The sequence below is a fragment of the Phodopus roborovskii genome, unplaced genomic scaffold (assembly GCF_943737965.1).
Source record: "Phodopus roborovskii unplaced genomic scaffold, PHOROB, whole genome shotgun sequence".
NCBI lineage: Eukaryota > Metazoa > Chordata > Mammalia > Rodentia > Cricetidae > Phodopus > Phodopus roborovskii.
Window position 1 is genome coordinate 13776607 of NW_026126514.1, and position 12301 is coordinate 13788907.

At 39.3% G+C, this 12301-nt stretch overlaps 1 protein-coding gene and 1 non-coding gene across 2 annotated transcripts in view; both read left to right on the forward strand.

Moving 5' to 3' along the window:
* Fancm (FA complementation group M) overlaps positions 1–12301 on the forward strand; it is a 50694-nt gene that overhangs the window by 28854 nt on the left and 9539 nt on the right. Inside the window, exons 15-19 of the mRNA XM_051195913.1 lie at positions 5131–5216; positions 5322–5384; positions 6619–6738; positions 8245–8401; positions 11205–11311. Of these exons, the coding sequence (XP_051051870.1) occupies positions 5131–5216; positions 5322–5384; positions 6619–6738; positions 8245–8401; positions 11205–11311 (533 nt within the window). The remainder of the gene's footprint in view (positions 1–5130; positions 5217–5321; positions 5385–6618; positions 6739–8244; positions 8402–11204; positions 11312–12301) is intronic.
* LOC127230802 (U1 spliceosomal RNA) lies at positions 7085–7248 on the forward strand. Its single transcript, XR_007835205.1, has one exon. It is a non-coding gene; the product is annotated as a U1 spliceosomal RNA (small nuclear RNA).

Consider the following 12301-nt stretch of genomic DNA (forward strand, 5'->3'; position numbering starts at 1 on the left):
AGGGCTATATACTGAGACCCTCTCTCCAATTGAAAAACAAAACAAAATCACTTAAGATGAGTGTACTTCACAGTCCCATCACCCAGGAGATTGAGGTAGAAGATTTGTGAGTTTGAGACCAGCCTAGGCTGCATAGCTGATGAGACCTGTGAGTTAGTGCCCTCTAATCCTGGTGGGACTTTAACTCTAATTTACTGATAGTCTGTCTTTTGGAATTGATTATGATTTTCACCCCGTGGGTACAAAAACAGGAGCAGGTGGAAGATGACATGAATTTCCTCTAAATCTTGTTTTTATGTTATTCAAGTTAACATGTTTGAAGGAACAAAATAAGTTCTAAAACTATGTTTGATGTTCTTTGTTTTGTTTTGGGAACAAGGTCTCACTATGTAGCTCAGGGTAGTATTAAATCTGGGTTCCTCCTGATTTTATCTACCTGTCAAATGCTGGGGTTGTGGGCTTATACCACAGCAATGAAGTAGCATTTAACTTTTAAAGCATAGCTTAGGGAAAGCTCTGATGTATCTCCTCACTAGTTACATTGTTGCTCTGAGCCTTCAGTTCTGTAATAACATCTTCATTGCTTCTCACTGGTCGTTGCAATCATTTTTCCAGTTTTGTATCTGATCTAAATTAAAACTTCTCCTTGTCTTGTGCTTAACTATTACTTATGTGCAGTATGATGAACAGCGTGTGGATAAAAGAATTGATAAGGGGATCTGAAGCTAGTACTTTTTGCTTCACCTAATTAAAAGGGGATTTTAGCATTATTTACCATACTGTGTTCTGGTGGTGGTGGTGGGAGTGCTTTAAATCTCACTGAGGCAGTTGAAAAGGAAGCTTTCTGAAATGGTTATTGCTGTAACTAAACAATTTATTTAACTCTGCCTTCATTACAACATAATGAAAGGGCCAGGCTCACACTTTTAATTCCAGCACTGAGGAGGCTGAGGTACATATGTGAGTTCAAAGCCAGCCTGGTCTACAGAGTGAGTTCCAGGACATCCAGGGCTGTTACACAGAGAAACTTTGTCTTAAAAAACAAAAAAGATAATGTCATATGCAGTGTTCAGAGTCTTGCTCCATCTTAGCAAGTCCGCAAACCAGCAGCTTCTGAGCTGAGTGTATTAGTTAGAATTCCCTGAATTAGTCTGAAAGGTCTTCTGAAGCCTGGGGACGCTGCTTCCGAGAGGCGGCTTTAGGAGGTGTTGGCCATGAGTGCACAGGCATCATTCGCCCACGCCTACCCTGCCAGTGGAAGGTTCTGGATTAGGTCTCAGGGCCTGTGACTGTTCTCTGTGTTTCCTGGTTCTGTCTCATTGTATGTTGACCCTGTGAGGTTTCTGAGTCTGATTCCTCTTGCTTGAAATGTTGGGGATCCAGGACTAGGGATGTAGTTCAGTGATAGTCTATGTAACTGAGCTATTGGTTCGTCCCCAGCACTGCAAATATACACACATAGCAGACTGAGCATACAAAGGCCTCAGTCATTACTGTCAACTTTCTGTCCCACCTGTGCAGATCTTGTCTGCTGGACTTGGGATCTGAGGACCTGAAAGAATGGGGCAGACTACAGTCTAATGCTGTAGACAACCTCACTTCACTTCAGTTACACTGTACTTTTATACACTAATGAAACAAAGACAACAATGATCCAAGGGCAATTGTTTGAGTTCAGAAAAGCATGATCATGAAAACATGTAAGTAAATGTCAGTAAGCATAGACTAAATATTAACAGAACAGCCCATCCACAGAACTTTCTCAGGACAGACTAATTTAAACACAGTTGCCTGCCATGTACTATACATTAATTACATCTGGGAAAGCACAAAACCAAGGCAAAAGACCATATCCAGATTCAGGGTACACTGACCAGATTGGGTTCTGACATCCAAGAATAAATGTGTATTATAAATTGAATATAGAGTTTGCCACAGGAGGCATGAAGTTACATCTGAGCATAATCAGTGAACAAAATAATCTGCAGTAAAAAAGACCCTCTGCCTGTTTTCCTTGAAGCGTCTCTCACAGTTCCCCAAGGCATTGATCACCACGTATCATTCTTTTGTCTGTGTTCAGACACGTGACTAGGTGCATTTCTTGTAATAAAACCATTAGAAATCTTAAATGTTCAGGAATGGATTTCTAGTGGATCTTGGAGGTCGCTCCATCACTCACTGCCCCTGCCACAGATCTTTTGGATAACAGCCCTTTTCTACTTTGGCATTGAGCTGAGACACTGGAAGACAATTCTGTAAGCCCCATAGCAGGCCTGCTGTCTGCGAGGGGCCTTTGAGGGCCACCCATTAAAAACAGGAGGTGCTTTTTATCTGTCTTCTAGGAACTGCATGGGGTGCCACCTCTGACCTTCTTGAAGTCTTCCCCAGGCGTTTGCTGTCACACTTTCAGCTTCATGTTTTCCTGGCTGTCCTCTGGATTTGGTGTTTGAACATAAGATTTCTTAATTTTAGGGTTGTTTGTTTGTTTTTGTTTTGTGTTTGTTTGTTTGTATTTGTCATCTAGAGGAGCTGGGAATTTTTAAAACCTGTTAAGTTCTTTCTGCTACATGTTTAAAAGGAGTATGTCTCTCTTGTTTTCCTGTCACAGCAAGAATCAATTACTAATACCTTACACATTTTGTATGTGAGTTCTTACCTGTCTTTCCTACTTTGATTTTTACCATGTTAAACTTTCTTGACATGATTTGTAAAGGATTTCCTTTCCTCTTCTAGAAAGATTTCTGTTCCGTTTTCACCAATAATCCCCCCTAAGGCCGTCAATCTTCTCTATAAACAATTCCTAAGCTTTTGAAAAACCACAGAAGTCCCTGGGTTCTACCCACGGTCTAGTTTCAGAGCTACTTCATTAATGTAGACTTTTGTAATGGCAGTCTCTCCTTTCTAGAAGTCAAGATACACGTGGTGCTGTATAATGAACTAGTCCCAAACCTTGGTGGCTTAGAACGGAACATGATTTGAGTGAGTCAGGAATCCAAGTGTGGCCAGGTGGGCCTGGCTCAGGGTATTGAGGTTGCTATCAAGACTTTGGCCAGGACTTTGTTTTAGTTCTCTGAAATTGTGACTAGGATTGGAAGATTTGCTTTTCATATGTGCTGAGTGTACACAAGTAGCACATTTGCACTCGGGTGCATGGCATGAAGTCAGAGGACAATGTCATGTGTCTTCCTCTTTTACTCGCTACCTTAGTTTTTGAGACAAGTGCTCACTGAACTGTTTGAGTTAGATGTGCTTCCTTAAGCAGGCTTGCTCACAGTACTACTGGTGGCAGACTTCACTTTGTTGCTTGTAACCTCTTTATAGAGTTGCTTGGTAGTTTAGAGTAGTTGTGAATGGTGGTGGTGCCATCTACTCAAGTGGCTGGGGTAAAAGAGTGCTTGAACCTATTCATTCAGTAACCAGCCTGGACACCGTGGGATAAAAAATGTAACATCTGGTTTCTCCCAGCCCAAATCATCGAAGAGAAAGCAAAGACGATGCTCCAATGCATTGTGTGACTTTGACTTATAAATAACCCACATTCCCTTCTAATACATTCTTTTTTCAAATTTATTTAAATCTTTGTTTGTCTTTTTTACTCTTTAATTGCTGTGAAGACCTGCCAAAGCAACTTATAGGGGAACAAGTTTATGAAACTTACAGTTTAGAAGTTGAGTCCATGACCATCCTGGTGGGGAGCATGGCAGTGGGCAAGCAGGCATGTTGCTGTAGAGGTAGCTGAAAGTTCTGTAGCTGGAGCAGCAGGCAGGAAGACTAAGAGACTAGGACTGGACTGAGCTTTTGAAACCTCAAAGCCCACCCACAGTGACACACTTCCTCCATCAAGACCACACCAAATGTGCGCCAATCCCTGATGACTAAGCATTCAAATATATAAGCTTATGGTAGTCATTCAACCTACCACACTCAAACACATGCTTGCTTCTGCATAACCACATGCAAATGCATTCATATGCATACTTGAAAAATCCAGAAGAACCTTTTAATGTATTTGTAGCCTATGTTTTCGTGATTTAGTTGCTTCAACTAAAGTTCTGTAATTCATGGGCAAACAGGGCCCGTGAGATGGCTCAGTGGGTAAAGGCTCTTCAGATCAAGCATTATCCCAAGAACCCACATGGAGAAAGGAGAGGTTAGACTCCCACAAGTTATCCTCTGATCTCCATATGTGTGGTGTAGCATGTGACTGTCTCTCACACACTGGAAATGTTTTTAAACAGTGAACATGAACTAATAAATTATATTTGCCTTTTTTCTCATTACATTTAAAACATTTTGAGCCTGATTTAAATATGTCTTTAGAGATTTGTTTTTATTTGCCTGCATGAATAGAAGTGTCCATGCATATAGTGCCTTTGAAGGTCAGAAGAGGGCATTGTATATCCCAGATTAGAGTTGCAGACAGTTGTAAGTGCCATATGGGTGCTGGGAACTTAACCCTGGTCCTTTGCACCAGCAGCCAGTGTTCTTTTTTGTTGTTGTCATTTGTTTGTTTGTTTGTTTCCCTGAGAAAAAAGGTTTCTCTATACAACAGTCCTTAGCTATCCTGGAACTGGCTCTGTAGACCAGGCTGGCCTTGAACTCACAGAGATCCACCTCCCTTTGCCTCCCAAGTGCTGTGATTAAAGGTGCATGCTACCACTGCCTGGTCTCTGGGTATTCTTGAAGACCCAAATTTTAGAGGGCCTGGGAGCTGCTTGACATGGACACTGAGAAATGGGCTTGGGACTTCTGATTGAGCAGCAAGGGCCTTTACCCTCTCAGCTATCTTTTCAGCCTCTCAGTGTTTTCTAGGACTGTGTCTATATGATAATTATGTTGGCCAAACTTCTGAAGATATTTTTTGTTTGTTTTGTTGAGACAGAGTCTTACTATGTAGCCCCTGCTAACCTTAAACTTACTTATGTATCCAGGCTGATCTCAAACTCACAGACATCTGAATGCCTCTGCCTCCCAAGTGCTAGGATTAAAGATGTGTGCTGCCATACTTGGCCTGATGACCTTTTACAAAAGTGAATAATGAGATTGTCATTAAGACATTTAGAACTTTTTATTGTAGTCATAGATAAAATGGTTTCTGATTGACAAAATTCACTTTTCAATTAATTATAGTTGAGTGCTTAACTAGTGAAAGTGAAGATGAAGTTTTCCTGAGAAGAACTAAAAAACCAAAAGCAAATGTCCTGAAGTCCCCCGAGGTAAGTCATTCATTTATCACAGTGATGTAATCAGGTGAAGGCCATGCTCTCCCCTTTCAGACTCTGTGTCACATTTTAATTAAACTGTTTTTCTGTTCTATCTAGGATCAGAAAAACAGTGACATCGATTCGCCTATTTATGCTGTAAAAAAGTCCAGGGTTCTTAGGGTAAGTAAATTCCTGGTAGTGTATAATGCCTCAATTCTTTTTATAAAACAGTTTGCTTTAGTGTGTATGTGCTGCATGCCAGCAGCTGGGAAACAAGATGCCCTGGATCTATCTAAACTTATAGCAGTTTCTAGTCACCCAACTTGGGTGCTGGGAACCAAACTTGGGTCCTTTGGAAGAGCAGTGTATATTCTTCAGCCATAATACCTAAGTTCTTTTATGATAAGTAACATAAGAAAAATGTGCACAGAAAAATAATAGTATATTTGATCTTACAGTTATACTTAACAGCTAAAAAGATAAAATAACTTCGGTGGTTAGACTTAATACTTCTGCAAAAGAAAAGTATTTATTATAAACTACCCTAATGATAACAAATAAATAATACAGAAACAGAAATAATAAAGAAAGTAGGTCAGTGAGGTGTAATTTTTGAAGCTGAGAGTAAAACAGCCTTTAGCTTAACTGCTGGGAGTTTTAGTAAGCTTCTTGGAATATGTCACAGTTGACAAAAAGGGGTGGCGGGCAAAGAGAAGGTACTGTCAACAGCCTGAACAACTACCCGCAGAGGAAATTGCATCTCTGCACTATGAGATTTTGAACTGGAGAATCCTGCCTACTCCAACCCAGGAACTTGTAAGTGCTTCATGTTTAAAATAGTTTCTTTAACTTTCATTGTGTTTTACTATAGTAGCACATATCCACATGTAATACTTCATAGATCTTGTGTCTAGGATCATTTGGACAAAGTTAATTAAAAATACAGCCAGTCCATATTAACCTTGTATACTCATACTCACCACACAATTACTTTAATATTGTGCTGTATCTGAAATGACTATTGTGAACTAAATTCTGACAAAGCTGATTGTCATGCTCTATTCTATATAATACAAATTATTCCTGTCAAATTATTACTGGGTTCATAGTGTATAAGAGCAGTGATTGTAGGTCTCAGTTAACATTCCTTACTGCTATATTACTTTCTGTTTTGTTTTTCTTTTTTGAGGCAGGGTTTCTCTGTAACCATATTACTTTCTGGATTTCTGTATGTTTGGATGGACTTGGGAAATCCTGGAAAATCTAAAGAAAACACTGCAGGTTTTCATCAGATAGATTTGATGTAATACTAAGTTGAGTAAACACATACACTAATATGACTATTACCTGATTTGACATTTGTGGGTTTAACTAGGTTGTTTTCTGATGTAAGTGTTGTGTTAACTTTTTATAGTCAGAATTATCATCTAGTGATGAAAGTGAGAATTCTCATACACCATTGGAAGACTTCAAGGTTCATGACAAGAAAGCCAGAAAAGGCTCCAAAGTCCGAAAGAAACATAATTATGTAAAGGTAATCTTTCCTTAGTCTCTTTAAATGTATATAGTATTTATTACATGCACACAAATACATGTGTATTATTATACAGGTGTATACTTATATGCATTAGATAGAGATAGATAAGTAGATAGATAGATAAAGATGCTTTGCCTGTTTGTATCTATGTACCATGTATGTGCCTGGTACCTACAAAGGCCAGAAGAGCCTATTGAATCCCATGGAGCTGGAGTTACAGATGGCTATGATCCACCATGTGGGTGCTGAGAAGTAAACTTGTGTTCTCTGAAAAGCAGACCATGATTTTAAGTGCTGAGCCATCTCTCTGGTGCCTCAAAACACAGTTTTTAATTATTTTCCCACACTTACGTGGCAGGGGAGATACCATGATCATGAAGGTGGTTTTCCCAGGGCGAGGCTTATCCATTGCACTCCAGATGTGCTGATCCTTGTAATTTCCCCAAATTTGGGAAACTCAACTGCATAATTTGTGGTAGTGGGGGACTGCGTTCACACTCTCCCCTAACAAAACAAGAGAGAGCGAGAAAGAGAGAGAGGGAGAGAAAAGTATTTTCCCACCTATTTTGTATTTTTTTCCTGGACTTAAAATAAAAATCTCACAGTGTATTGCTTTTTTGTTTTTTGTTTTTTTTTTGTTGTTGTTTTTTGTTTGTTTGTTTGTTTGTGTGTGTGTGTGTGTTCTGTCTTTATCTTGTTAGCAGTGTGTTATTTTGAATGATTAAATGAAGAATTTGAAATATATTGAGAATTTATTGTTCAAATTGAAGAAAATGTAGAGACATTTCTGAGTTTTAGGAAATTTGCTTTTACAAAGAAAATGTAAGAATTCATTGCATCATTTGCCTTGTGTGTGAGGCGGGGATCAGCACGTTCAAGGCACTGCAGGAAACTGGAGTCAGAGCACAGACTGCAGGGGTCGGTTCTCCTCTCCTACCATGTGGGTCCCAGGGACGGGTGCAGGTGTCAATCTTTTCATATTTCCCTGATGAGCTCTCTCTGACCAGTCCCGGTTTCCCTCGTCTTTCTTCTTAGCACCTTTCCCTCCAGTTGGCACTCTGATATTCTTTATGTCCATGACAGAGCTTAACTTTTGGAATCTTTGTAGGTGGTGGTCTCTTGGAAACATCCACTAAGCCAACTAATATCTTAGATGCTATTTTACCTAAAATTATAAGGAGAAATTTTACATAGGTATCTTTTCTTTTTCTTTTTTTCTTTTTTGGTAGTTTTAAATTTTACTTTGGATTTTTGCTCTTGAAATTGTTGACAAGAAAGCTACTTCCTTAAGAGCATATGTAAGGTGATGGACATGCCATGATCTCAACAGTACACATTGTGTACATGTACTGAAATGTTGCACTGTACCGCATAAATATGTACAATTACATGCCAGGTCAATTTTGAAACAAAAACTTAAAAATATAATTTCCAGAACAAAAACTGTGAGAGAAGATTATTTTCACTTTCTGGAGTGTCTTTCTGTTTCTTGTTTCTTCATAGAATATAGCTCGGATGTTTCTAGATGATGAAGCAGAGATTTCTGAAGAGGATGCAGGGTGTGTCTCATCAGATGAAGATGATGGGTCAGAAAACGAGCAGGATTCATCACTTCTTGACTTTGTAAATGACCAGACCCAGCTGTCACAGGCTTTGAATGGTAAATGCTGTCATGATACTTTGTAATTATTTCCAGTATGTCTAATGTCATATTTAAATATGGTCCCTTTATTAAAACAAATTTGGGGGCTGGAGAGATGGCTCGGCCGTTAAGAGCACTTACTGTTCTTCAGAGAGCCCGAGTTCAGTTCCCAGCACCCATACGGCAGCTCACAACTGTCTGTAACTCTAGTTCAAGAGCATCTGATACCTTTACCCCAACACACATAAAATAAAGGTTAAATAAATTATTTTAAAAAAAAGAAGAAAGAAACTTGGCTTTATAGGGATTAAATTCAGCATATACAAAGCCATGTTTTTTTCCATTTCTATTGCTTTTAGGCTTCTTATTTACCTAGGCAGCTCAAGCATCAGATGTTCATTTAACTAGTGTTCGGTGCCTTCTTTTTGCTGTTAATATAAAGGAGCCAAGAATGAGAAACTAGAGAATAAAAAAAGACCTTTAAGGTCTTTATATGATGCTTGCTTTCAAGTGGAAGAAAATAGACAATGTATATAACAATTAAAATGTGCAGAATAATATATGATAAAACATTTACAAAGAAGTAAGAAAAGTGGGGAGGGGAACTTAAACTTGCTAAGGTTGAACACAGGCAACTTACTGCTGTAGTTTAGTTGTTTTGAAAGTAGGCCTTGCTGTGTAGCCCACTCTGACATGGAGTCTATAAGCCTTTTTCCTGAGCCTGCTGATTGCCGTAATGATAAGAGTGCATTACCATGCCAGGTGATGAAGTTGCCGTTGTGAGGGGTATGCCTCATTGAGAATGTGACATTTGATCGATGACTGGGAGAAAGCCATTCAGCAATGTGGATGAATCGAACCAGTTGAGGAAAACACTCCTTACTCAATTTATCAGATAAGGGAGATCTGCTTTCAGAAAATAATGTGGTCAAGTAGTGTTAGAGCATGCCCAGTACATTCAGAGCCAATTCAGATTGGCTACCACTGAAGTGAGAGATGTTCTGATTGGCTCATCAATATTCTGGCCTTTCAGAGGTCAGGTTTTGTCATTTTTCTGTTTTTCTGCAGACTCTGATGTAATTTAAAGCTGTAGTTTCCCAAGGACCATGAGTTTAAAGCAAAAAACCTTATTGATGGACAAACTTCCATATTATAACCCTGGATACAGTCTGCAGAATTAGGTGTAGTGCCCTCAGTAGTCAGTGTTGGATGAGGATTTTACAGATCTCGGTAAAAGTCAATAATAACAGCAATTGAAAGGCCCTCAGGCATCAGTGTGCCTAGACTTCTCGAGGATTAGCATGTTTGGAGGGAATCAGGAAGCACAGAGCCAGCAGTTAGGTCACTGTCTGCCTGGCACTGGTTACAGTCGCTCACTCTCTTAAGTAGGAGAGCTTCTGCAGCAATACAGAGGGTAGTGGTGGCTCCTATGGGAGCACTGACGAAGGGAGAATGATTAGATTCTGGGCAGCTAGAGGTGACGGTTCTCAGTGTGCAGTCGAAGAGTGGAAGGGTAGAGTCCCACTACACAACCACTTACACACAGCTCCGTTGAAAGAAAAGATTTTTTTCAAAGCTGTTTTTAAAGTACAAAGAAGCCAGGCAGTAGTGGCACACCCCTTTAATCCCAGCATTGGGTAGTCAGAGGCAGTCAGATCTCTGTGAGTTCGAGACTAGCCCGGTCTACAGAGTGAGTTCCAGGACAGACCAAAAAGCTATGGAGAAACCCTGTTTACAAAAACAAAAAGTACAAAGAAATTCTTATTTTTATGTATTAGGTCTCATTTGCTATAATTTTTTAAAAATGATAAGCATCAACAAATTAAAAACCCATGTTTTCCCTCTTTGACCTCAGCTAGTCAGGTGCAGTCCCGAAGTCTTTATGTGCTTTTGTTGTGAGTAGAAAGTTGTGGTCCTAGTCTTCATTTTCAGAAAAGTTTAAGAGACTTGTCCACAGTTACCCAACTAGATGGTTTTTTGACATCATCATTGTTATTTTTAGGTTTCAGGTTTTGTTTTTTTGTTTTTTTGTGTTTGTTTTTTGGTCTTTTTTTTTTTTTTTTTAAAGACAAGCTCTCCCTATGTAGTTGTGGCTTGCCTGGAACTCACTTGTAGGGTAAGCTGGCCTCAAACTCACAGAGATCTGCTTGCCTCTGCCTCTGGACCATAGGAATAGAGTCATGTGCCACCACACCTGGCCTCTGATAGCATTTTAAAATTTGTTTTTTTGGCCTCTCTAAAATTTAATTTTTTCATAAAAACATTTTAACTTGCCTGGTGGAGGTAGTGCACGCCTTTAAATCTCAGCACTTTAGAGGCAGAGGCAGGAGGATCTCTGTGTGTTTCAGGCCAGCCTGGTCTACAGAGTGAGTTTCAGGACAACCTCCAAAGCAACACAGAGAACCCCTGTCTCTAAAACAAAAACAAAAAAAAAAAATCTTAGTCTAAAAATTATAGATGAACCTTGTATTCTTTGTTAGTGTTTTATAGTAGGATTTCACTATGTAGCCCAGGCAGGGTTCATAGTTGCTATGTACCCAAAGTGCCATATGTAACCAGAGACTCTCCTTCCCTAGTTTCTGGAGTTCTGAGATATATTTGGGTTTTGGATGAGATCTATACATACAAAATACTTCCCCCCCCCCGTGTGTGTGTGTGTGTGTGTGTGTGTGTGTGTGTGTGTGTGTATGTGTATGTGTTTATCTTCTCCATTAACCTTTTCTTAATGTTGAGGCATACAAACTTGGAGTGGTCAAAGTTAAATGAAAATTTTCATGTAAGTAATCTTGCTGCCTTATTTTCAATTCTTCTCTGTACACAGATTCCGAAATGAGAGCTGTTTACATGAAATCTATACATAGTCCACTGATGAGCACTAAGTACAAAATGGTCCATAAGAAACATAGCAACATGAACATTTTCTCACAGGTACTCAACCTTCCATTCTGTGTCTAAACTTATGAAGTCAGAATTGGCTTGGATAATTGTACTGTGAAATTTTTCCTAACTGTGAGAATTAGTGTAAAGGAAATGAATAGAATTTAATTATTTTAAAATGTTCCCTTTTTTCAGAAAAATGTTTCTAAAAATTACAGATGGATCTTTTATTTCTTTGTTGGTGTTTTTCCATAGGATTTCACTGTGTAACCAAACATGCTATGTACCTAAGGTGCCATATATAATCTCCTGCCTCCCACTCTGGGGTGTTGGGATGCTTTGGATGAGATGGTGCTGTATTGCCCTTGCTGATCTCTATGTACTTAATGACTGTAGCACTCCTGCATAACTAGGCAAATGCTGTACCTAAGCCAGTGGTTCTCAGCCTTCCTAATGTAGCCCTTTAATTCGTCACGTCGTGGTGACCCCCAGCCATAAATTTACTTTCGTTGCTTCTTCAGAACTGGAATTTTGATACTATTATGAATTGTAATATAAGTATTTTTTGAAGATTGAGGTTTGCCAGAGGGATCACAACTACTGCTCTTACCCACAAACATTCATTGGTTTTGAACTCAGTCTTCCATGTGGCTAGGATTATAAGTACACACCATGGTTCATGGCTAGGATAGCTTTCCTTTAAGGTACTATTTATGGTAATATTCTCTCTATCCATAAATTGCCATGTTCAGCATAGTAATAAAATCTCCATACTTAATGTTGTGCTTATTCTGTAGCCCTTGCCACAAGCTTTCCGTATTTACTTTTCTGGATGCCTGCAGTTGACTGTAAATTTCTAGAGGGTAAAATGTTATCTTTCTTTTTCTTTTGTAATTTTTTGAGAAAGGGCTTCTCTGTATAGCCTTAGCTGTCCTGGATCTCGCTCTGCAGACCAGCTCTGCCTGCTTCTGCCTTCCCAGTGCTAGGGATAAAATTGTGTACCACCACACTTGCTCTTTTTAAAAAATCTCTCAGTCTTCA